The sequence below is a fragment of the Muscardinus avellanarius genome, assembly GCF_963383645.1.
Source record: "Muscardinus avellanarius genome assembly, chromosome: 14".
NCBI classification, from domain to species: Eukaryota; Metazoa; Chordata; class Mammalia; order Rodentia; family Gliridae; genus Muscardinus; species Muscardinus avellanarius.
In genome coordinates this window covers 2050441-2073382 of record NC_137800.1, presented here as the reverse complement: position 1 = coordinate 2073382, position 22942 = coordinate 2050441, and the positions used below count along the sequence as shown (strand labels likewise).

General features: G+C 44.5%; 1 protein-coding gene across 1 annotated transcript in view; it reads left to right on the top strand.

Annotated features, from left to right (window-relative positions):
• Window positions 1-22942, top strand: part of CSMD1 (CUB and Sushi multiple domains 1) — a gene marked incomplete at both ends in the record, with an annotated part of 1592168 nt that overhangs the window by 1286981 nt on the left and 282245 nt on the right. The window contains 5 exons of the mRNA XM_080710482.1: window positions 802-989; window positions 4984-5172; window positions 11847-11963; window positions 13548-13763; window positions 21517-21705. Coding sequence (XP_080566608.1) covers window positions 802-989; window positions 4984-5172; window positions 11847-11963; window positions 13548-13763; window positions 21517-21705 — 899 coding nt within the window. The remainder of the gene's footprint in view (window positions 1-801; window positions 990-4983; window positions 5173-11846; window positions 11964-13547; window positions 13764-21516; window positions 21706-22942) is intronic.

Below are 22942 nucleotides of genomic sequence, written 5' to 3'. Positions count from 1 at the left end.
CTCAGCTGCTTCCTGAGAGAAAAGTCAGACACTTGGAAACCGGGTTAGCTTTTGGAGTGCGAGATGGGCCCATTTAGAAAATTATCTCAGTGCCAGAATGGCCTTGCCATGGTGTCAAAGGGAACCTGAGTGGCTGAGACTTTATAGAAATGTAATTGCTGTTCAGACTCTCTGGAAGTGCAGAAAAAGTTAAGCCCTTTCTGGAATCTCTTCCAAGTTTGGCAAATCGTGAGAACATCCTCTAGTTTCTGAAGTAGGACTTGCTTGCCCTTGCCTGGGTGTCCTGAGAGACCTAACCTACACTTTAAAAGAGCACAGGATATTTTGTGGGAAAGGTATTTAAGTACTGTCATGTGTTTTGTATTTATTATTCCTTTAAGAGACCACCAGAACATGCCAGTATACCACTTCCAACATGGTCACAATCATATCAAACGGCATTGTGAAAAATAGATTGGAGAAGCATAATCACAGATATTTTTCCAATTGAAGATGATCTTTGTCTCTCCATTTAGTATCTAAAGAAACTAATCTCACTCACAGTATTTTTGCTTCATAGCTGAGTAATGACCCTCATTTGTACCTGTCATGTTACATGAGGTGTTAGATGAGACGGAAGGGGACCACACGCTGCTTCTTGCAGAAGACACTACATATGCTGATATAATACTCAGCCCTGAGTTAAATATTTTCTTCACGTCAAGGTGCATGGGGTTTCACTTATGGGCCAGAATGTGAGGGGAGGGCTAGAAGCTGGTGGGGTCTGAGTGTCCATTCTGACATTTGATACACGTGTTTCAGGTTCCAGACAGAAGTCAATTACGACACCCTGGAGGTCAGGGACGGGCCAGCCAGCTCATCCCCGCTGATCGGAGAGTACCATGGCACCCAGGCACCCCAGTTCCTCGTCAGCACCGGCAGCTTCATGTACCTGCTGTTCACCACGGACAGCAGCCGCTCCAACGTGGGCTTTCTTATCCACTATGAGAGTGAGTGGCTCCTAGCAGTTTGATGTCCTGAGTCCTGGGCAATCCAGAGCTCCTACTCTTCCCAACTCTGTCAGAACAACAGAAAGCTGATCTTACTCACGGTGTATTTGCTCACTTCTGTACACCAGCATCCCCGGGACCTAGGGAAATGGCTGAGGCCAGAGCCCCGACGAAGGAGATTCAGTGAGCAGAACAAAGTCTGTCTGGTCACAGCAGACAGTGGTCTCACCTGGGGGTAAAGACAGAGAGGAGAGAGGCTGCACCCAGTGAATTTCTGGAACCACAGAGTCCAAAATACACATGCAGACTTTCACACACGGGACCTCTGGGGATCTTTCCAGAAAGCCCAGAGGTTTCTTGTGAGTTTCTATGGGTTGAAGAATTACCATTTTTTTGGAAAATAGCTCCTCGGAAGAATGCCACACAGACCTGCCTTGGCCTCTAGCCTATTGTTGTCAACCCTGCATTGAAGAACAAGTAGAAAACGGGCAGAAGCCAGAGATGCAGGATAAGTTACTTTTTTAAGAAAAAGAGAAACAGCCTGGGTTTTCTAAAACAAATGCTGTCAACTGAGATTGTACCTGGTAGTTACCTACAGGGGGTTAAAATAAGGCCAAGGCTTCAGTGCCAGCTCAGAAGTTGAAGGTTGCCGATCGTGGGTGGCAGAGACCAGAGGGCTGTCTGAGAGCCCGGCCCCCTTCCCATGGCAGTCCTGACTTAGAAGGCCTGCTGAAGGGGAAGTTTTCCTGAGCACAGAGCCATCAGGAAGCCTGCGTGGAAAGGAAAAGGCTGCAGCCCTTCCACAGAGCCGGCCACATTGAGGACCTTAAGGAAATGCCTCTGGGGCCAGTGTGCAGGCGTGGGACACAATTACACCTCTCATCCAACGCCTTTTATTTGGGACTAGGGATTGAACTCGGGGGCATTCTACCTCTGAGCTACATCCAGCCCTTTTTAATTTTATGATGAAACAAGATCTCACTAAGTAGCTGAGACTAGCCTAGGACCTGTGATCCTCCTATCTCAGCCTCCTGAGTACTGGGATTACAGGTATGAACTACCATGCCTGGCTCATTCAACACCTTAAAAGGTGGTTGCCAATCACCCAGGGATGACATGTCAAATCCTTTATATCATTTGAAAACAATAATATGGAACTGCAGAAGTGGATCAGTAGTAGACATTTGATTAGCACACAGGAAGTTTTGAATCAATCCCAAGCCACACACACACACACACACACACACACACACACACACACACAAACACTAGCTTTGCAGAAAGCCCAGTACTTAAGGCTAGCATGTTTTTATCCAGTGGTGCCTGCAGATAATGTAAGCTAGCCTCCATAGCAGTCCCTGCAGAAGGATTTTCCGAGGTATGAGATGAGTTCTGAAGCCATTTTTCCTAGTTCTGCTAAAAGCACAACTGGAATAATGGTTTGTTTTGTGGTTCTAGCCTGCAAATCACCACTTTGAACAGCATCCAGCGAGTCTATCTTTGAATTACTTTATTCTTTCTCAGGGAGGAGCACCCTTTCTTTGTGGAACAGTAATCGTGGTATCCTCGCAGGCCAGCCATATACTTTGCTTGTTGTTTTTGAATTAGCAATTTTAAATAGCCACAGTTTCATAAGGAATTGCAAAATAAAATAAAGTATCAAGTGGATGGAGAATTTTCTTTTAATTTCGGCATGTTATGTGGAAAATCAGCAGCATCGTTTAACACTATTGGAAGAAGATAGATCACTGCATGTGAACACACTCATCTTAGTGTGAGATTCATAGGTTGTGTTATTTTAAGCGATGTTTTGATGGGTAATTGCATACATGTTGCGGTGTGTGTGTGTGTGTGTGTAAATGTGCATGGCATGTTGTGGTGTGTGTGTGCACACGTGCATACTGGTTTTCCATTCTTCATTGATACATTCTTACGACTAGAAAGCTAAGCTGATCCTGTTGTGATGGTAACAGATGTGATTCAGTGCTCCATGGCACACATGCCCACTAGCACATGCTGGCACTCACACCACGAGAGAGGAGACAGACGAGACAGACAGGGGGGGCTGAGGTTCAGATAGAAGATGCATATTCACATGGCCAGTCACCTTCACTGTTGGCCCGTTTCCTGTCTGTAGGAGAGACATGGAACCTCTATTTTGAAGCCTCCAGGAGGCTGGAGCAGTGACAGCTCCCAAGCTTGTCAGATCAGCAGCACAGTAAATATTTACTCCTCCCTCCCACGCGACACTGGATAAGGATCAGTGGCTGGCACAGAACCCGACTCATACCAAGTGCATTAAAGTAAGCATCACGTGGCTGGTGCTTCAAAGGAATTAGTTTCCTTTATTCACTAAATAGCACATGCATTGCTGCATGTTTTACAAAGACAAAGTGAAAAATAAGCATATCTATATAAAGAAGCATATATTTAGTATATCATTTATGTCAAAAACTCATACTTGCTTTAAATTTCAACTAAGAAATAGTTGGAAAAGAATCTGAATGTATTCCTAGTTTTTGTAAATCTTATTAATCCATTTTTTATTATTTTGTGAGGACACAAATAAGGAGGTGAAAGAAAATGCTCTCAACATGGCTCAAAAAGACGGGGTTGTATGTTTCCATTAGAGTGAATTGGCACCTATTCTCACAGACTGATTTAGATTATGGTGAAAATCCCATCCCATCAGGAGGGGATCAGAAAGGTCATAAATAAGATGGGCATGGTGGCACACAGTCGTCATCTCAGTACTTGGGAGGCTGAAATTGGAAAATCACAGGTTCATGGCCAGCCTTAGCTACTTATGAGGACCTATGCATCTTAGTGAGACCCTGTTTCAAAACAAAGAATAAAAAATAGGGCTGGGGGTATAGCTCAGAGGTAGAATGCCCCTGGGTTCAATCCTTAGTATTGAAAAATAAATAATAATAATAATAATAATAATAATAATAATTAATAATAATAACATACCTTAGAAAATTATAGAGAGGGAGAAAGAGACAGATCAAAAGACAGAAAGACAAAGGCAGAAGCCGAGGCAGAGAAACAGCAAATATTTACTTTATACATGTATAAGCATTTTAATGATATTATTTTCATTTATCCTCATATTTCTTATTTTTTGAAATATGTACTGCTCTAGCCAGGAGTGGTGACATATACTTGTAATCCCAGCAACTGGGAGGCTAAGACAGGAGGATTGCTGCTTTGAGGCCAACTTCATCAATTTAGTGAGGATTCTCAACAACTTGTGAGGATTCTCAACAAGACCCTCATTCAAAATAAAAAATAAAATAGAACTGTGGGTACAGCTCAGAGGTAGAACACTCCTGGGTTCAGTCCCTAGTACCAAACAACAACAAAAAAAAAGACTTAATTTTATATCTTACTTAATTTTACATCTTTTAGCATAGGCTCATTGTAGCTATCTTGAAAGAGGCTTACTGAATGGGAATTTTAAATTGTATGGACTTATGGGATACAATTTTAGGAAATAAACTCTACTGCAATTTTAGATTATATTTTATGTTTCTGTGTTTGGCTATATGTATGTATTTATTGGCAAGATACAATATGACTAAGAAAGCCTGGTTGAAACCCAAAATATAAAAGAAGAGAAGGGAAGGGATGAAAGAAGGAAACAGAAAAAACCTTAGACTTCATTTAACACTTTATTGATTTTCCAGTGAAGAAAAGTAAAATTCAGAGGAGTGAATGAATCATTCAAGGTATTCCACTTAGACATCACTTGGTGAGCAGCGTAACGACATCAATCCTTCTAATTTGAAAAACGAGGTCTAATATTTGAGGCCATATTTTCACCTCAGTGGATCAATGGAGATTCGATAATCCATTCAATAATTGATTACTCACTCAAATAGTTTTGTAGGTCTGATTATGTCTGAGAATATTCTTTAGCTATGTAGCAAGGAGGTTTATTTTTCTCCTTTCTGGCTAACCTTCCTCTACTGTACTTTTCCCACGCATCCAGGTGTGACCCTGGAGACAGACTCCTGCCTCGACCCGGGCATCCCTGTGAATGGCCACAGGCATGGCAGTGACTTTGGCATCAGGTCCACTGTGACCTTCAGCTGTGACCCGGGCTACACCCTCAGTGATGAGGAGCCCCTGGTCTGTGAGCGGAGCCACCAGTGGAACCACGCACTGCCCAGCTGTGACGGTAGGTGGCGCCAGAGAGGCAGTGTGTCCTATGGCGATCTAAATACCTGCGGTGGAGCCAGGCATGATGGCATCTGGGAGGCTGAGACTGGAGGATCCCGGTTTGTGGACAGCCTCAGCTACTTAGTGAGGCTCTTTACAACTCAGTGAGACCCTGTTTCAAAATAAAGAATAAAAAAATAGGTCTGGGGTTGTAGCTCGGAGGTAGGATGTCCCTGGATTCCATCCACATACATACATACATACATACATACATACATACATACATACATAGGGTGGTAGGTGGTACCAGGCAGGCAGTGTGCCCTGTGGCGATGCAGAGAATGCAGATCTGAATACCTGGGTGGTAGGTCATACCAGGCAGGCAGTGTGTCTTATGGTGATGCAGATGTAAATACCCAGTTGGAATGGCCAAGAGCATGGACATGTTTAGAAAGCAGTAGTGTATTCTTTAGTCAATACCAGAATGGTACTGAATGGAGGACTGAGTCGATGGGCAGATCCAAGCAGAGGCTAGTGCAGAACTTGAACGTGAGAACAAGATTTACTTCTAACTTCCTATTGTATCTGATTCTCACTGGGATGGCCCAAAATAACTGGCCCCAGGATTTAGAGAAAAGAGTATATTCCTAAAGTTTGGGAAATTTCAATGAGGTTCAGCTCATGTCAGTCAAGGAAAAGGAGAGAGAGAAAGGGAGGGAGGGAGAGAGGGAGGGAGGGAGGGAGGGAGAGATAGAAAAGAAGAAGAAAAGAAGAAGAAGAAGAAGAAGAAGAAGAAGAAGAAGAAGGAGGAGGAGGAGGAGGAGGAGGAGGAGGAGGAGGAGGAGGAGGAGGAGGAGGAGATAGAAAAGAGAGAGAAGGAGAGAGCAAGAGAGAGAGAAGAAGAGAGAAGGAAGAAAAGAAAAAGGAGGAGAGGATAAAAAGAGAGAGGCGGAGAGAGCAAGAGAGAGCAAGAGAGAGAGAGAGAGAGAGAGAGAGAGACAGAGACAGAGACAGAGACAGAGAGAGAGACAGAGAGACAGAGAGAGAGACAGAGAGACAGAGAGAGAGAGAGGATATGAATATGAACAAGGCTCTGTTCTCATATCTGGGAGCCTAGAAGCAGGAGAGAAAGCAGCCTAGAGGATTCAAGAACACATGCGCAGTCCCCAAGACCACACTCCTAGGGGACCCACCTCTTCAGCCACACCCTACACGCCTAGCTTAGGATTATGATGGATTCACCTACTGATGAGTGACAACCCTCATGGCTTAATTGCAGCATTAATGCTCTCCAGGGGACATTCTGTATCTCACCATGACACCTGGGAAGAAACCTACACAGGTCCCTTCTCTCTCATCCTTTACTCCTTTCTGCGAATGTCAGTCTGCTACTCCAGGGCTTCCTGATGGGATGCATCTGGGTCCTTGGTGGGTGAATAATCTAAATTGAAAGCGAGGGATCAAGAAATTATAACCAAGAGGAAAGAAAAGTAAATTTTTATCATAGCTTTTATAACTACCCAGGAAAGGCTCCACAGTGCATAAAGAAATAGACTCATGTAATTCAAATTGTGTGCAGCTAAATTTGCAGCTCTACCGAGGGAACATAGTCATGTCTTTCTACAGATACCGTCAAGACCCATGTGGTCACGAAAATGTAAGTCAGGTACTTTATTCCCTTTCCTCTTCTCTTCAATTTTAGATGAGAATATCAATTCAATTCTCCGTATACCAAATATCATTTTCCTTAAAAAATGGAGGCTTTGTGCACAGTAATTTTTATTCAAAATCTTCATGACGGGATGCAGGCTGTATTGCATTTGAAGCCACACAAATCAAAATCATCATCACGATGCTTTGTCTGTAACTTTCTCCCTGATTTGCTCCCAGATGGGGGTGATGTGGTTGGTTGGTGTCTTCTGGTTTGTGAGTATGGATGGATATAGTCAGGCTCACAGAATGCACGCTCATCCCAGGCTCTTTCCAATGTATGATCGATTTTCCTTAATGACATAAAGACACAGGATAAAATGAAAATTTATAGGTTGTATAAATTCACTTGTTATGAATCTATTTTTATTAGTTTATGTAGAGCCATCATATTTTAGGGTATAGACTCTTAGCAACTTTCCATATTTGAATCTCAGTCTTTCATAAAATGTTTTGAATTCCTTGTGATTAAATATTTTCATAAATATTTAAGAAGTTAATGTACTAATATTTTGCTCATCCAGTCACAGACAAAAAGTTATCAGTGGACAGCATTCCTAGCAGGGATGTGTGTTCCTGGGCTTCCTCCAGCTCCCCTGTCTCCTCTGTAATCTCCCTGCCTCACTTTGCTGTAAACATTGTTTTGGCCGTCCTTATGGATTGTATGGGTTTCCTCTACACATGCCCTCCCTCTTACCCTGTGTCATCCCTCTGAAGGGAGTGGAGGCTGTGTATCCAATTTCAGAGTCCGCCCTTCTGCTCTGTGTCCAGCAGACACTGGCCTTCATGAACCAGTGCTGAGTTCCTCTCACCCTCAGAACCTCTCCCACATCCCCTCTGCCTTCAACTACCTCAGTCGAGGGGCAATCTCCCCATGGTCCCCAGCTCCCCCTCTTTGTCATAATGCCCAATGCGTACCCATGATAACTTGCACCGGCTTTTCCTTCAATCCAGTCAGGCTGTGAGCTGTCTCACCGTCTGCTGCTGGTGTCCAGCTCATCTGAGGCCGTGCTCCCTGCCAGCCCTGAGTGCTCTTGCAAAACAGCCTGGTGATCAGGTCACACCCCAGAGAGCTCATGTAGCTTTCGGGAACAGCCCTGAATGCCCTTCTTCCCCCTCAGGGAAGCACCCTCAAGTCCAGGGTGAGAACTGCCCTCTGTCAGCAACCCACAGCCAGCACCGCACTCTCTCCACTCTCCCCTTCCTGACCACCAGCATCCTTTCTGTGCGCCCCTCTGGTCTGGCTCCGGCCTTTGTCTTTCTGTGTCCTCTATCCAGCTTCTTTCCCCATGTGCCTGATGGTTCCCTTTCTCAAGTCCTTCTTCACAGACTGTGATGCAGGTGCCACCTCCCTGGCCACCTGTGTCAGCCCGACCCACGCAGGTCACGGGGCACACTCTGCTCTTTTTCTTCTTCTTCACAAGACTTTTCTGTCTTCCAACACTCATCTGCACTTGACATCCCCCGGGGGCTTCGCTCTGTCTTTTCCACCTGGAGCACACACTCTTCAAGGACGCATGAGTCCAAAAGAGATGCATGGCTGAGTAAAATTCCATGTCTACATATCCCACAGTTTTGTAATCCGTTCGTCTGTTGATGGGCATCTTGGCTGGTTCCAGAGTTTGGCTATGGTGAATTGTGCAGCTAGGAACATAGGTACACAGGCATTAATTTGGTAGTTGATTTCCTTGTTTTGGGTAGATACCCAGAAGTGCTATTGCTGGATCATATGGAATTTTACTCAGCCATGAAGAAAAACACAAGTACATCATTTACAGGGAAATGGATAGGACTGGAAGACATCATGCTAAGTGAGATTAGTCAATCACAAAAAAATAAGAAATCAGATGCTCTCCCTAATATGAAAAAGCTAGGGAGAAAATAGGTCATAGGAGGAACTCTAGACAAAGAAGGAAATACTGTAGATGAGCAAATAAGGTGACCTGAGGGGATGGGAGGGGGAAGAGGAAAATTCTCTATTGCACATGATGTACTTTAACAAACATATCAATCACTAAGCCAAACATGAGAAAAAAGGGAGGGGGAGGGAATGAGGCAGGAATTGGGTAAGGCTACTTGGGTGATGTGTGCATGTATGCCTCCACCATCTTGTACCCCATTAAAAAGTATGACTACAATGCAGCAATAAAAACATTTAAAAAATAAATATAATGTTTTCTGCAAATAAAGATAATTTAAATTTTTTTTTTGAAAAGAAAGAGACACATGTCTCTTTTGTTTGTTACTATCTTCCCTGGCACTGAGGACAAGGCCAGGTTAATACCAGGTTTTCTATCCTTGTTTATTGAATCAATTAATTGCAAATTTAACTCACCTCTTTCACAGTGAATTGGAGAAGCGGTGCAATCCTAAAATGTGAAAATCCCATTAGACATTGCATTCAGGGCTCACATCTTAAAGTGTCTGTTCCACAGTTCTTGACGTTGTGCGTCTGTTTGGTTTGCGTGGAAAGGAGGTGATCTGTTCTGCAAGTCAATTGAGTGAAGAGCCCAGAGAAGCACTGCGTGCCTCCCGTAAATCAGCGCTCTCCCTCACAAACGTTATTTTGTAGAAGTGGCTTTTATGGAACATAATTTGGAATATGCATATTAATAAAAACCTTATTCCAGGCGTCAGTTTCTTAATGATAGCTCATTGTACCTAGTTTAGAAAGGGAATTGTAAATGTGCCAGGCACCAGAAAGAGCCCCTTAAGAGAGAGAAAGACAGAATTGTGCACCATAAGCAGCAGAACATGATATCACTTACGGGAGAGATTTTGCTTGCGAGACACTGTCTCAAAGCAGTTCCCTGTGTTAACTCATTCCCTTCTCTCAATGCCAGGGGGTTAGGTAGAGCACGGACCCTTTGAACATCTGAGGGTTTTGAACACGGAGGAGAAGAAAGCCTGCCCAGTGTCACCAGTGGGGCAGGGTTTCCAGAGAAAAAGAAGCAGCAGGAAATTACATGCACGCACACACACACAGAGATGAAATAGCAGGAATTCACACACACACACACACACACACACACACACACACACACACACACACCACACACACACACAGATGCAGAGGGGAAAATGTATTGAGGGAATTGTCCCAAGGTGAGCCCAAAGCCCAAAAGCACTGATGTCCAAGGTCAGTAAAAGATGAGCCCCAGCCAAGAGGAGAATTTGCCCTTCCTCTATCTTCCTGTTCTACCCAAGCTTTCTAGGCATTGGATAGCTAGCTGCCATGTCAAGGATGATAGGTTTTCTTTGCTGAGTCATATCTTCCAGAAACTTCCTCATAGACACCCAGCAGTCGCATTCTATCAGCTGCCTGGGCGTCCCCTGGCCAGTCAGTGCCAGGGACTTCTCCTGGAGGGGCTGCAGGAGATTGCAGCCTGGCTCTGAGAGCTTCCTCTGGAGGGTCTTGGCACCCCCAGTGGACACATTTAAGACAGTGCCCATTGCCAGAGCACTGGCTGTCTACCAGGACACAGGAGGCAGCTGGCGGAAGGACCAAGAGCATGGACTCCTAACGCTCAGGCATCTGGACCTGAGCCTTTCAACTCCTGTGCTCTGAGACACGTGGTGAATCTTCTTGTGCCCGGTTTCTTTATTGTAACACCCTCCAGTTCCGTCCTTAGTATCTCAAATGACAGGATTTCATTCTTTTTGTGGGCAAATAGTATTTATTTCTGTTTCTTTCAATTAATGTCCTCTAATTCCATCCCTACTGTCCCAAAAGGCATGATTTCATTCTTTTTGGTAGGTGAATAGTATTCCATTGTGCCTACACAACATGTCCTTTACCCACTCACCTGTTGATGAACACTTTGGCTATTTCCATGTCTTGGCTATTGTGAGGGTGCTGTGACATACTTGGAGGGGGACAGATGTCTCTATGCCAGATCAATTCCCTTTCCTTTGGGTACACACCCCGTGCTGGGATGGCTGGATCACATGCCAGTTCTACTCCTCGCATTCTGAGGAATGTCTCTATTGTTTCCAACAAGGCTTGTGCTAGTTTTCATTCTCACTGCACTGGAGGGGAGTTTCTCTTCCTCCAAGTTCTCACCAGCACTGAAACCAGCACTGAAACCAGCACTGAACACCAAAAGAATGAACCTCATGGGCACAGAGTGATGTGCCGGTGTGGGTGAGCAGGAGGAATGGTGGCTAAGCTTCCACAGCAGTGTCAAGGTGGCTGACGACAGTTAACTGAATATCCCAGGACAGCCAGGAAGGAGGGTGTGGAATGCTGCCAGCACGCGGAGTGGTGACCCTGTGAGGTGGCAGATGGGCTGGTTACCCTGACCCGACCACGACGCACCGTATACAAGAATTTAAACACCATGTTACACCCAACATACATGTGTAGTTTTTATGTGTAATTTAAAAGGTCAAGTGAGTGGTGAGATGTGTGCATGTATACCTTTACCATCTCGAGCCCCATTAAGACGCCTGGCCACAGTGCACCGATAAAAAATAAAGATAAATGTTTGTATTAAATCTCAAAAGCCTAAAGTAAATAAATAACCCTCCTAAGCTATGCTCACTCTTGTTACTATTTCCCCGCTGAAATTGTGATGCAGGACTTTCTTTTCTTCCTTCAACAGTGACTCTCGTTAGTTTTACGCGTGCCATGCTCTCTTGGAAGCAATTTAGACACTTGGAGGTGCGTGTCAGCGCCCACCAGCCCTGAGCGGGAGGCTGCGGTCTCTGCCACCCTGCGGCTTGTGAGCACAAGGCCTGTCGTCCTGCTCTGCGGTTTTCTCGTAGTGTTTTCAAGGCTGTGGGCTGCTGGGATGCCTGTGTGTCACTGGGCAGATTGCAGTCACAAGAAAAGCAGCATTTAAGCTGTGTGTTTCCTCCCGAGAGCAACAGTGGATTTTGTTGTAGTCCCTGCACAAGTTCAATGTCACTTCTGCAATATTTTATCATAATGATCGCTGTGAAACTTCAGTCCCTGTAATAATGTCTTTTTGTCCCGTTCAGCTCTGTGTGGAGGCTACATCCACGGGAAGAGTGGGACAGTGCTTTCTCCAGGGTTTCCTGATTTTTACCCAAACTCACTCAACTGCACGTGGACCATCGAAGTCTCCCACGGGAAGGGTACGTCTCCTGCCTCGGGCTCAAATTCATAAGCAATTAATCGGGCAAAAGTGTGGGACACGGAACAAATATGTAATGTCTTCATTCATATCATAATCTTTTGATTTTTACTTTTAGTCAGATTTTAATGGTTTTTAAATTATTGTAACTGCAAGAAAAAGTAATTCCTTGGTGAGCTCTTTATCTGTCTGGTAACCTGGTTGCATGTCTGTGATATGAACACAGAAATTAGGCCCAATGCTAAGAGGCGGGAGTCCCACAAGCTGCGAATAGTGACTGAGTTAAAGGAGATGAGAGTCACTCAGCCACACTTCTAACTTCGGTTATAAACTGGGGAAATTGTGTGCTTGGCTTATGCTGTAAGTTTCCTCAGTATTATGTCACTTAATAAATCTCTGATCTTCAGATGATCTTCAGATGATCTTCAGCTATCCACAGAGACGATACTATCTTTATATTACAGATAAGTGTAGGAGAAAAGGGAAAGTTCACATTTGGAGGAAATATGGACGGCAAACGTTGAGGTTAGGGTTGGATCCTCGATCTTTCTCTATTACCAAGTTTGTCATTTTTAAAGAAGCTATTTTAAATCTAAGTCATACTAATATTTTGTAGAATCTGTATTTTAGCATATGTTTGAACTCTTCTTGAGTTAAATTGACATATTTAGTTATTTATTCAATGTATCACACTATGCTATTAGGACATCATAGTAAAAGATAATATGGGCCTGAAGGAAATTAAGAATAAATAAATATAAGTGATCACAATTTTTAATCAGAAATACGAATTTCTACTAACATGGATCTATTTATAATTAACTTTATTCACTCCGGTATAAGAATTCAGACATATTACTGTGAAGTACCGATACATGTGCTTTCCTAGGGGAATTTCACATCCACACCTACAACTGTGTCTACATTGACACCTGTGTGTACATCTACACTCGTAGTACAGCCATACTCACAGCCGCTCCTACATCCATCTCTATTCCCGTCACTGGGTCTGCACCTCCCTGTGTGTCTACACTTCCATCTGTATTGCTATCTACACTACATTCCTGCTCACCTCACACCTATGTCTCTGCCTACATCAGGATATATATCCACACCATGCCTATACCTACGTGTGAGTCTACACCTACACTGAATGTATATATGAATATATATATATTGTGTGTATGTGTGTGCATAGATGTAGACACACAATTCGTGTTTGCGTCTACATCTGTGTCTACAGTAAGACCCACGTCTCCCTGTCTGTACTTATATCTGTGCCTCCATCCATACCAATGCCCACACCTCCACCAGTGTCCACACCTACATTCATATGCGTGGCTCCACCTACACCTGTATCTACACCTCTACCCATGGCCTTATCTGCATCATCATCTGCTCGTCCACATCTGTGCCCTTTTTGCATCTCTCCATACCTGTCCTTAAGTACCTGACCCTGTCTTTGCGTATCCCCTCTCCCTTCTTTCATTTCTAAAACTTCCCGTCTCCGGCCCACTTCTCCTCACACTTCTGCTAGGTGTGCAGATATCGTTTTCCTCACTACTTCTGTCCCCTCTCGCCCCAGGAGTCCAGATGATCTTCCACACTTTCCACTTGGAGAGCTCCCACGACTACCTGCTCATCACCGAGGACGGCAGCTTCTCGGAGCCTGTGGCCAGGCTCACGGGCTCGGTTCTGCCTCACACTATCAAGGCGGGCTTGTTTGGAAACTTCACTGCCCAGCTTCGCTTCATATCAGACTTCTCAATTTCCTATGAGGGCTTCAACATCACCTTTTCCGGTACATTGGTTTTTTCCTGTTTCTATACTCTAGTAGTAAGCCTGCCTGTGTGTGTGTGTGTGTGTGTGTGTGTGTGTGTGTGTGTGTGTGTATTTATGTGTCTGCCTAACTATAGTAAATCTCTACCCAGGAAGATTCGAGGGATACAGGAGGCTAGATCCCCAAAAGGCAGGTCCTAGGACATCAGCTGGCATTCAGAACACTACTTGGCCTTACAGTATCTATGGATTTTTATCCTTGAAAAGTTATACACAGAATTATTTGTTTCTAACTCATTTCCCTTCATCAATTCCATCCGCCTCTGAGGAAGCCCCCTGGCTGGAAGGTGGGCTCAGGAACAGTTACCTTTTGATGGCTCTGGTTCCCAGCAGAGGCAACCCCTGTCTGGAGCCATCCCAGGCTGAACACAACTTAGGGACACTCAAAGTCGAAGACAGGCTTGCCTTACTTTACCTAATCATAGTCAGCGGCAAAATGAAACTGCCAAGTTTAACATTCCTACTAAACATTTCTACTTTTAAGTAGAGAAGTAGGATTTTACTTTTAAACATTTCTACTTTTAAATATGAGATGTAGGTAATATTTGTGTAGGATTTCTGTTATACCAGCCATTCTTCAAATGGGATAGATTGTTTAATTTATATATATTGTGACACGGTAATTATTTTATAGATGTAAAAATCCTGATCAAGCTCTCGCAAGATAAATTTATGTAGAGAAACACTGCATAGTGTCTCTGTGATGTCTTCACCTTCTACCTCCATACACTCAAGGAACAGAAAGGGATTCGCTCCTCTGCAGCTCCTGCAGGGTATGAGCAGGTATTTCAGTTTGCATTCAGGCATAGGATGCCTTGACACAACCTTCATCACTCAGTTGTCCTGAGATTGATATGATGAATAGAAATATATATGATATAAAATGATTGGTAAACATATTTATATGCTAAATATAAACTTTGGTCCCCGTGGGCCAAAATCACATGTGATTTCTTTCTACATTTAAGGCCCTGTAAATTTCTTAATAACTTTCTATGGCCCTGTGAGACTAGTTGTTCCAGTATTTAAGTGTTTCTCTTATCCTGTGTTATCCCATTATCCCATCGTATCTCCTAAGATAAACAAAGTTCTTGGTAGAAAGACTTCTGTTGGCTTTAGCTTCTTTTACCTGGCTGCTCTAATTCTCCTGCCTTACACATAACACAAACCACTAATTACTTGCTCAATACTGCACGATCTTTGCATCATATAAAATGGAGTAGGGTTTTTAACAATCTCCCTTAGGGGTTTCTCTGTAGCCTTACCAATTGCCATTTCTCTTAATCTGACTCTGTGGAGTTTTCTCTTTTACTCTCTAAGTGGGGCTTTCAGGCTTGGCTCCAGGTCCTTGATGTCTTTGGAATTTACTGTCATCAGCCGCAATCACGAAATTGGCCACTTTATCTATCAAAGATGCGAGTCTTCTTAACTCTGAAGCCCAAGGCCCCTCTCTGCACCTGGCTTCCTGTGGCTCCCCCTAGAGTCACCAAGAGAAGATGCACCCTGGCTCCTGTGCACATCCCAAGCCGGACGGGCTGGAGGAGCCCTCCCCTCCCAGGGTGTGCCTCATGAGCAAAGCACCTTGTGTTATTGTTTTCCTTGAGGATCTTTATTTTTATCTCTTTTAGCAGATAAAACAGAAATTGATTGTAGGCAAGGCATCAGGGGCATACAGTGAAAATGCATACATTAAAAATGCGCTGTAATTCCACCTCATGGTGAGTAACAGGACAGCGGTGCACACGGCATTCCTTGTGCGTTTCTCTCACTTCGATCCACCTACCCACCTGTGCCTTCATTCCCTCACCCCCTGCACGGGGCTGACAAAAAGGCTTTTGGCTCCGGTCTTAGTCCATGTGTGCTACGGTAGCAGAATGCCCGAGACCGAGTATGTGGTGAACAATAGAAACTGACCCTCACAGACCTGGAGGCCAGGATTCAGGTGCAGGCGCCGGCTTCTGGGTGGCAGCCATGCTGTGTCTTCCCATGGACAAAGGGGAAGGGAACACGGAATGAACACTGTGTCTTAACATGGAGGAAAAGACAGAGGTGTGAACCTATCCCCCAAGTCCTCCACAGTGGCATGAATCTACCTACGGGGGAAGCACCCATGACCTCAGTACCTCCCAGCACCCCACACCAGGACCAAGTTCCAAGATAGGACTTTAAGGACATGATAATTCAGAACGCCAACCTAGGGGTGACCTCTCTTTTATAAACTCCATTTTCTAAGCAGGTGAGCTGCAGTCATGACAAAGGACCCTTTCTGAATCTCTGGAGCTTTTGGAAACAGTTTTAAAATATTCTGGATGCTGAAAAAAATTATAATAGTTGATGAACATTCATAACAATTCACTTAGACACACCACTGGAAGCTTGTGCAAGGGACCATGTTTCTCAGGAGAGCCACTGAGGCACGGTCTTTTTAAAGCGAGAGAGTGCACCTTTGATGCGAAGCCCACTTCAACAGCAGCAAGTTCTTTAGATGTGTTACAGAAATCATTTCATTTAGATGACTCTTGCCTTGAAACTGGATGGCAAACTGTTTCCAGTGCCCCTAATATAATGATGTTTATTGTATAATTATCTAAATAAGTGACAGCTTCACCTTACACATAAAGCATTTTCCCCAGGCATGGCTACACACCTGTAATCCCATTACTTGGGAGGCTGAGACAGTAGGATCATAGGTTTGAGGACAGCCTCAGCAACATAGTGAGACTCCCAGTAACCTAGGGAGACTCCATTTAAAAAAAAAAAAGTGCTGGGGGTATAGCTTGAAGACAGAATATCCCTGAGTTCAATTCCCAATAACAAATAAAAATAAAAAATAAAAGAAAGAAAAAATAAGAAAAATGAAGGCTTCCTTTCCTGTGGCACTTGCCTCATGTTTACCAGCAGTGGTGCTGATGCCTTATCCCAGAGCACCCCCGTGGAGCTGCGTGCCCTGGGATCTCAATATTCCCTGTGGCTGACTGTGCGCAGACCCCCCCCAGTTCTTCCCTGGCCCTACTATGCTTCTATTTCTAGAAAGCCACCTTTCAGTTAGTTCACACCACTTCCCAGCCATTCTCTGGGGACGCAGCTTGGACGCTTTGAGCTTGACGCATGCAGCATTCTTCCCGACGTCTCCTCTCTCACCTTCTCCTCCCACGGGGGGAGCGCTGCCCGCTGCCACGGCCCAGCTCTAAGTATCCCATCCCCCTGAGTCTCCACGATAGCACTTGTGCAACGTCTTAGTGAATTTTCGGCTTCTGTAATGAAGACCTGAAACTTGGGAGTTTATGAACAAAAGAAGTTTAACAGGTTGTCATCTTGGACAAGCTGACAAGTTTAAGATGATGATCCCAGCCTGTGGTGAGAGCCTTTGTGCTGCCCGTACCACAGGAGAGCACTTGAGGCTTGGAGGAAGGCAGACCAGACCATCCTGCTTATCCATCCTGGCGCCCTCCTGGGGCGAGGACACTGGTCCACCCATCCCTCCCTCCCTGAAGGCAGAGCTGCCAAGACATAAGTACTTGTAAGGGCCTCACCCCTGTAGTTACCATAAAACTTAAGTGTCAGAACGATCTAGGGAGGAAACATACACACCACAGCATACACTCTATATTTCCAACATTATCTTTCTATGTTCCTCTGCTTTACTGCACCACACATCTTCAAACGAGGATGCCATGTCCCCTTCCATTGTGGGTCCATCAGTGCCAGAGACAGAGTGTTCACAGCCAACTTTTACTTCTATCCACTCAGCAAGGATTTCTGAGCAGCTGTATGATGCCTGGCATTTTAGGGAGACAGAGGAGGGAAAAGAGGGAGGGAGAGAGAGAGACAGAGAGAACGTTTGCATACTGGACAATCCTGGAAAAAGAAAAATAATTAAAACTCAGAGCGGTAGTAAATGCCTCTGATATTAGTACCTGAGAGGCTAAGACAAGATAATCACATGTTTGTGGCCAGCATCAACAACTTACTGAGACTCTCAGTATCTCATGTTTCAAAAAAATGGCTGGCTGTAGTTCAGAGGTAGAATGACTTTGGGTCCAACCCCTAGTACCAAAAGGAAAAATAAATAAATCAAAACGAACAAGACAGGAGATGACAGGAATGGTGCTGGTGCACACAGAGCTGCCAGGGCAGGTCTGTGATAGGCTGGGCTTGCGTTCTAGGAACACCTAAGCACACCAGGCCACAAGGTAGTGGAGTGCAGCAAGAGGTAAGCCGCTGTCCAGGGTGCTGGAGACAGGAGCATAAATAAGGGGACCCTGTGGCCTGAGCCCAGAACCTAGAGGGAAGTGGAGGCTGGAGGCAGGACGGAGGGCAGCTCACAGAAGCCATCTGCATGCTAGTCTTGATCATGACATGAAGCCAGCAGAAGGATTTGAGCAGAGGCTGATGTGAGCTTTCTCAGGTTTTTTCTAGGGAAATGGGGCCTCAAAAGGAGGCCGTGCAACAGTCAACCCAGCAAGAGAAGCTGGTGGCTCAGACTCCAGAAGAAGTGCTATGCATATGAAGTCAAGAGGGGTAGGTTTCCAGACCCAGTGGACAAAGATGTCAAATTTAGATGGAATACACAGAAAAAAGCAGGTTCATGAGGAGGCAGGATACAGAAATTGGGGGGGTTGAACTTGGGGGTGGGGGTTGCGGTACACTTCCAGAATTGCTAAATGTCTAAGTTCATAAAAATTCATAAAATTAGAAAAGAACATCATCAGTGTGAGCTGGATTTCAAGGCATTGGTGAGGTGGGGAGCCAGTCCAGGTGCCGAGAGAAAGCTCATTGTTTAATGCAGGGCTCAGCATTTTGATGTTGTAAAGAGGAGGGTCAAAATCACTGAGCAGGAAGGTGTGAGGTGCGTGCTGCAACAGGAGCCTCTTATGAAGGAGCCGTGGTCTCCATACCTGCTGAGGGAGGGGAGCTGAGTGAGAACAGGGCTGGGTGCGGGCTTGCAGGTCTTAGTGGCTTGGATAAGAGCTCAGATGGGAAGGCTATGGAGGAATGTTGGAAGACATGGGGAGTGGACCAGGGAGATCAGGGCATGAAGGTGGAGCGGCTCCTTCAGAGCCAAGAAATGTCACAGCGACTGGAGATTGTGAAGTCAAAAGTGTGGCGTGTTAGGGTGTGTTAGTTTGTTTAGCTAAATGATTTTCCATCAAATTAAGTGAACTACATTACAACTTAAAAAATGGTCTGTTATCCCATTATTAAGGTGGAATCATTAACGCTTTTTTATATTCATGGGGATAAGCCATGAGAATTGGTGATGAAGAAGAAAGAAAGGGTAAATTCTAGAACAAACATTTTCAGTGGGAAGGAAAAGAGAATACTGGGCCAACAGAGTGTGTGTGTGTGTGTGTGTGTGTGTGTGTGTGTGTGTGTGATAAGTTAGGAGAAACATATATGGTTTACTTATACATTGTAAATAGTGAATGTGATGATTAATACAAGAACACTTTTTTAACCTAATAGAGGTATAGAAATTAATACACACCTCTAATCTATGATATTGTGTGAAGTCCTCTATTCTGGAAGCTGTCTTTCAGAGGATAGCATTTAAACTGCAAAATGAAAATATATGTAAAACAAAGAAGCATAAGACTGTTGTGTTTCCTGGAATAGTACAATAGGTATATCACAAAAGAATATAAAATTATTTTTTATTTGTTAAGGGTCTCCAACTGTTTTTGTAGAAATTGTCAAGAATTTTTATTTTAATTGATAACATATAGCATATGTTTTGAAAGAGAACAGTGTTAGCAAACTGCAAGACAGTTTGTTGTTTACACATCCTGATTTTAGTATTTCCCACATATTCTTTCATTGTGTTTTGAGTAATTATGTATTGAATTCAATTATATCAATCATATGTTTTTCTTCCTGGATTATACTAAAATAAGGATGAATTAATTATATTTCAAAGAGGACAAAATTGGTTTGAATATATTAGATGCATATATTAAAGTAGATTTTATTTATTTATTTATTTTTTATTTTTTTGTGTGTGACTGGGGTTCCTGGAAGCCCTTCTACCTCCGGGCTACACTCCCAGACCTATTTTTTGTATTTTTATTTGGAAACAGGGTCTCTTAAGCCTGCGCGGCTGGCTTTGAACCTGCGTGATCCTCCTGTCTCCGCCTCCCAAGCGCGGGGATTACAAGTGTGCGCCACCACACCCAGCTAGTAGATTTATTTTTTAAAATAAACAAAAAGGTAGCTGGGCATGGTGATGCACATCTGGAATCCCAATACTTGGGAGGCTGAGACAGGAGGATCACATGTTTGAGGACAACCTCAGCAAGTAGTGAGACTCGCATCAATCTAGTGAGATCCTGTTTCCACATAAAAATAAAATAGGTCTGGGGTGTAACTAGAAGGTAGAATGATGCCCTGGGTTCCATAATATTGGAAACAAAGATGGTATTGGAAATTCCAAAAGTGAAAGCAGTGCTTTCGAAGAAAGATTACCATAGTTTTTCACTGAACAAAATCTGGAAAATATGACCTGCGTCTTCCTGGTAACTGGTGATCATGCCCCTCCTTGATTCATCTCCCAGTGCACTCTGAACAGGTGTCTCAGTGCCCTGGTCTGTCACTGTATTCCCCAGGCGGGAGGCCTGCCCTGAGTAGGATCTGACTCAACGCTGGGCCTCTCTGGGCGAGAAAACACTGGGAAGAAGAACACTGTCCACACTGCTCCCCTTCTCACTAGCGGGAGGGTGGGCATCGTAATGGACCAGGGACAGATGATACTCAGAGCAAGAGCTCCACACATGTTTAGATCTGAAAGTGTTGGCTGGAACAAATAAGGGAAATGCAAAATCCTCTCAGTAGTGCTGATAATTGAATACTTTTTCTCAAAATTCAGCAACACGACAGGCCTTGATCCTGTTTTCAAATGATGTTTAGCATTTTTTTTCTTGAGGGGTCTGCAGACGTTTTTCATACATTCCAATAATATACGGCTTATACATTAAAAACCACTGTTGCTCCATACTGGGGCTTAGCTTAGAGGTAAGATTGACTCTGATAAACTTTCCCCGACCCTGTACTTCACATGGCTTTTATCTCTTGATTCATTACTTGTTTTACAAAAGTACCTCTAAGTGGAGAGCAAGAACTGGTTTTTGCAGAAATATCAGTAAAATTTCACACTCTCAAAGGGGCAGTACTAAAATGGATCATTTCATTTTACAATGTTGGTGCTTTCAAAATACTAAGATGTAAGCTAGGCGTGGCGGCACACACTTGTAATCCCAGCATTCGGGAGGCTGAGACAGGCGGATCGTGGTTCATGGACAGCCTCAGCTAGTTAGTGAGGCCCTTTGCAGCTCAGTGAGACCCTGTTTTCAAATAAAGAATAAAAAATGGGGCTGAGGGTGTGGATAGGAGGTAGAATACCCCTGGGTTCCATCTCCAGCACTGAAAATTAGAAAAATAAAAATACTAAGATGTATGCCATCTGTACTGGGAGAGTTTGTAAGGACAGCAATTTTTATATAGCAGAGCTTGGAAATAATTATCTATCAACCTATCCGTATATAATACATGTGTCAATGTGGAGCGAATAGAGAGAAATGTGGATAGATACATATTTTAGATATTCCTATCTATATTTATGGAGAGATTTGTGTGTTTATTTTAATAGCAGCACCTTCAGTTCCCGCCAAGTGCCTGCATATCCACCACTGCCCCAGCACTGACTCTGTCTCTTGTCTCAGAGTACGACCTGGAGCCCTGTGATGACCCAGGAGTCCCAGCCTTCAGCCGCAGGATCGGCTTCCACTTCGGCGTGGGGGATGCACTGACCTTCTCCTGCTTCCCGGGGTACCGCCTGGAGGGGGCCAGCAAGCTAACGTGCCTGGGTGGGGGCCGCCGTGTGTGGAGTGCACCTCTGCCAAGGTGTGTGGGTAGGTGGTCACACGCTTTCATTTCATTCATCCATGGGCAGGGCAGGGCCCGCGGGGAGGCTGCAGGAAGGGGGCGGCTGACCTCAGCCCTGGCGGCACGCTGGCACACGCCTGGACCCCGAGTTTTCTTCTCTGTGAAGTATGTCCTTTCAGCTCTAAAATTCTGTGCTTCAGAAAAGCAAAACTAAATGTGTCAAGTGAATTTATGAAGGAGAAAATATAGATGTGCTTATCAAGAATTTGGCTAAAACCAAAACTCTACCAGCCCAGGTATAATCACATGAGCTTTGCCAGTGGTGCTGGTTGAGAGCGGTGGCTCCCCTGGTGTGCCAGGGTGATGGTTCCCAGCAGCAGTTTTGTTTGACCTTGTCTTTGATAAGATTGGTGCTTATAGCACTTCTGCAAGGTGTCCTTCGTGGCCATGGAATGCTGGATTTGCTGTTTGGGTGAGTTCTTGTGGAATCCAGGATGCAGTTTGAAGAATGGCAGGACTTTCTGTTTTGGGCCTCTAAGGCACTGGCTCATCCTGGGTCCCAGTGAGCATTTCAGGGAGGTCATATTTACTCTTCTGAATTAGAAGAAGGAAACCATAGTCCATGGGTTCATGATGGTGTAGCCTCCACAGTCAGAGGCCTGGCTGCTAGACAGAGGCCAGGCGTCTATGCTCAGCCTCAGAGATAAGCACAGGTCAGGTTTTTATGACCTATTCTTCAAACCTACAGAAAACTACCTCAAGATCTAGCAAATATAAGACTGTGGCTAAGGGACTCACTGTGGTTCCCTGACTCTACCCTGGCTGGGTTGGCGGGAGCTCCTAATGCAGTCCAAGCTAATCCCACCAGTTCACCAAGACAGGCAGGGGTGAAGCCCAGGGGACAGGACTTTCTAACCCATGCAGGCACGGCACGTCCACATAGCCGAGTCTGGCTTGACCCTGGCACCAAAACTCCTCAATTGCAGGATCCTTGGGATTCTGTGGTTCAAAAGATAATTCTGTCTGTCGTTTGGGTTTCTTTCAAGCCAGCAGCAGTCAGCCAGGATCTCACTCTGAGCAAAAGTGAACAGGTGACAGTCAGATTCTCTTCCTCCCTCTCAGCTTCTAATGAGCTTACCAAGACTCAACCCCAGTGCAAGTTGAGCCAGATTCCTTTGGAGTCTGTGATGCCATGTCAGAATTATTTCAACACAAAATTCCTTCAGTGTATTCTGTACATCTACATGTAAAATGTATTAAATA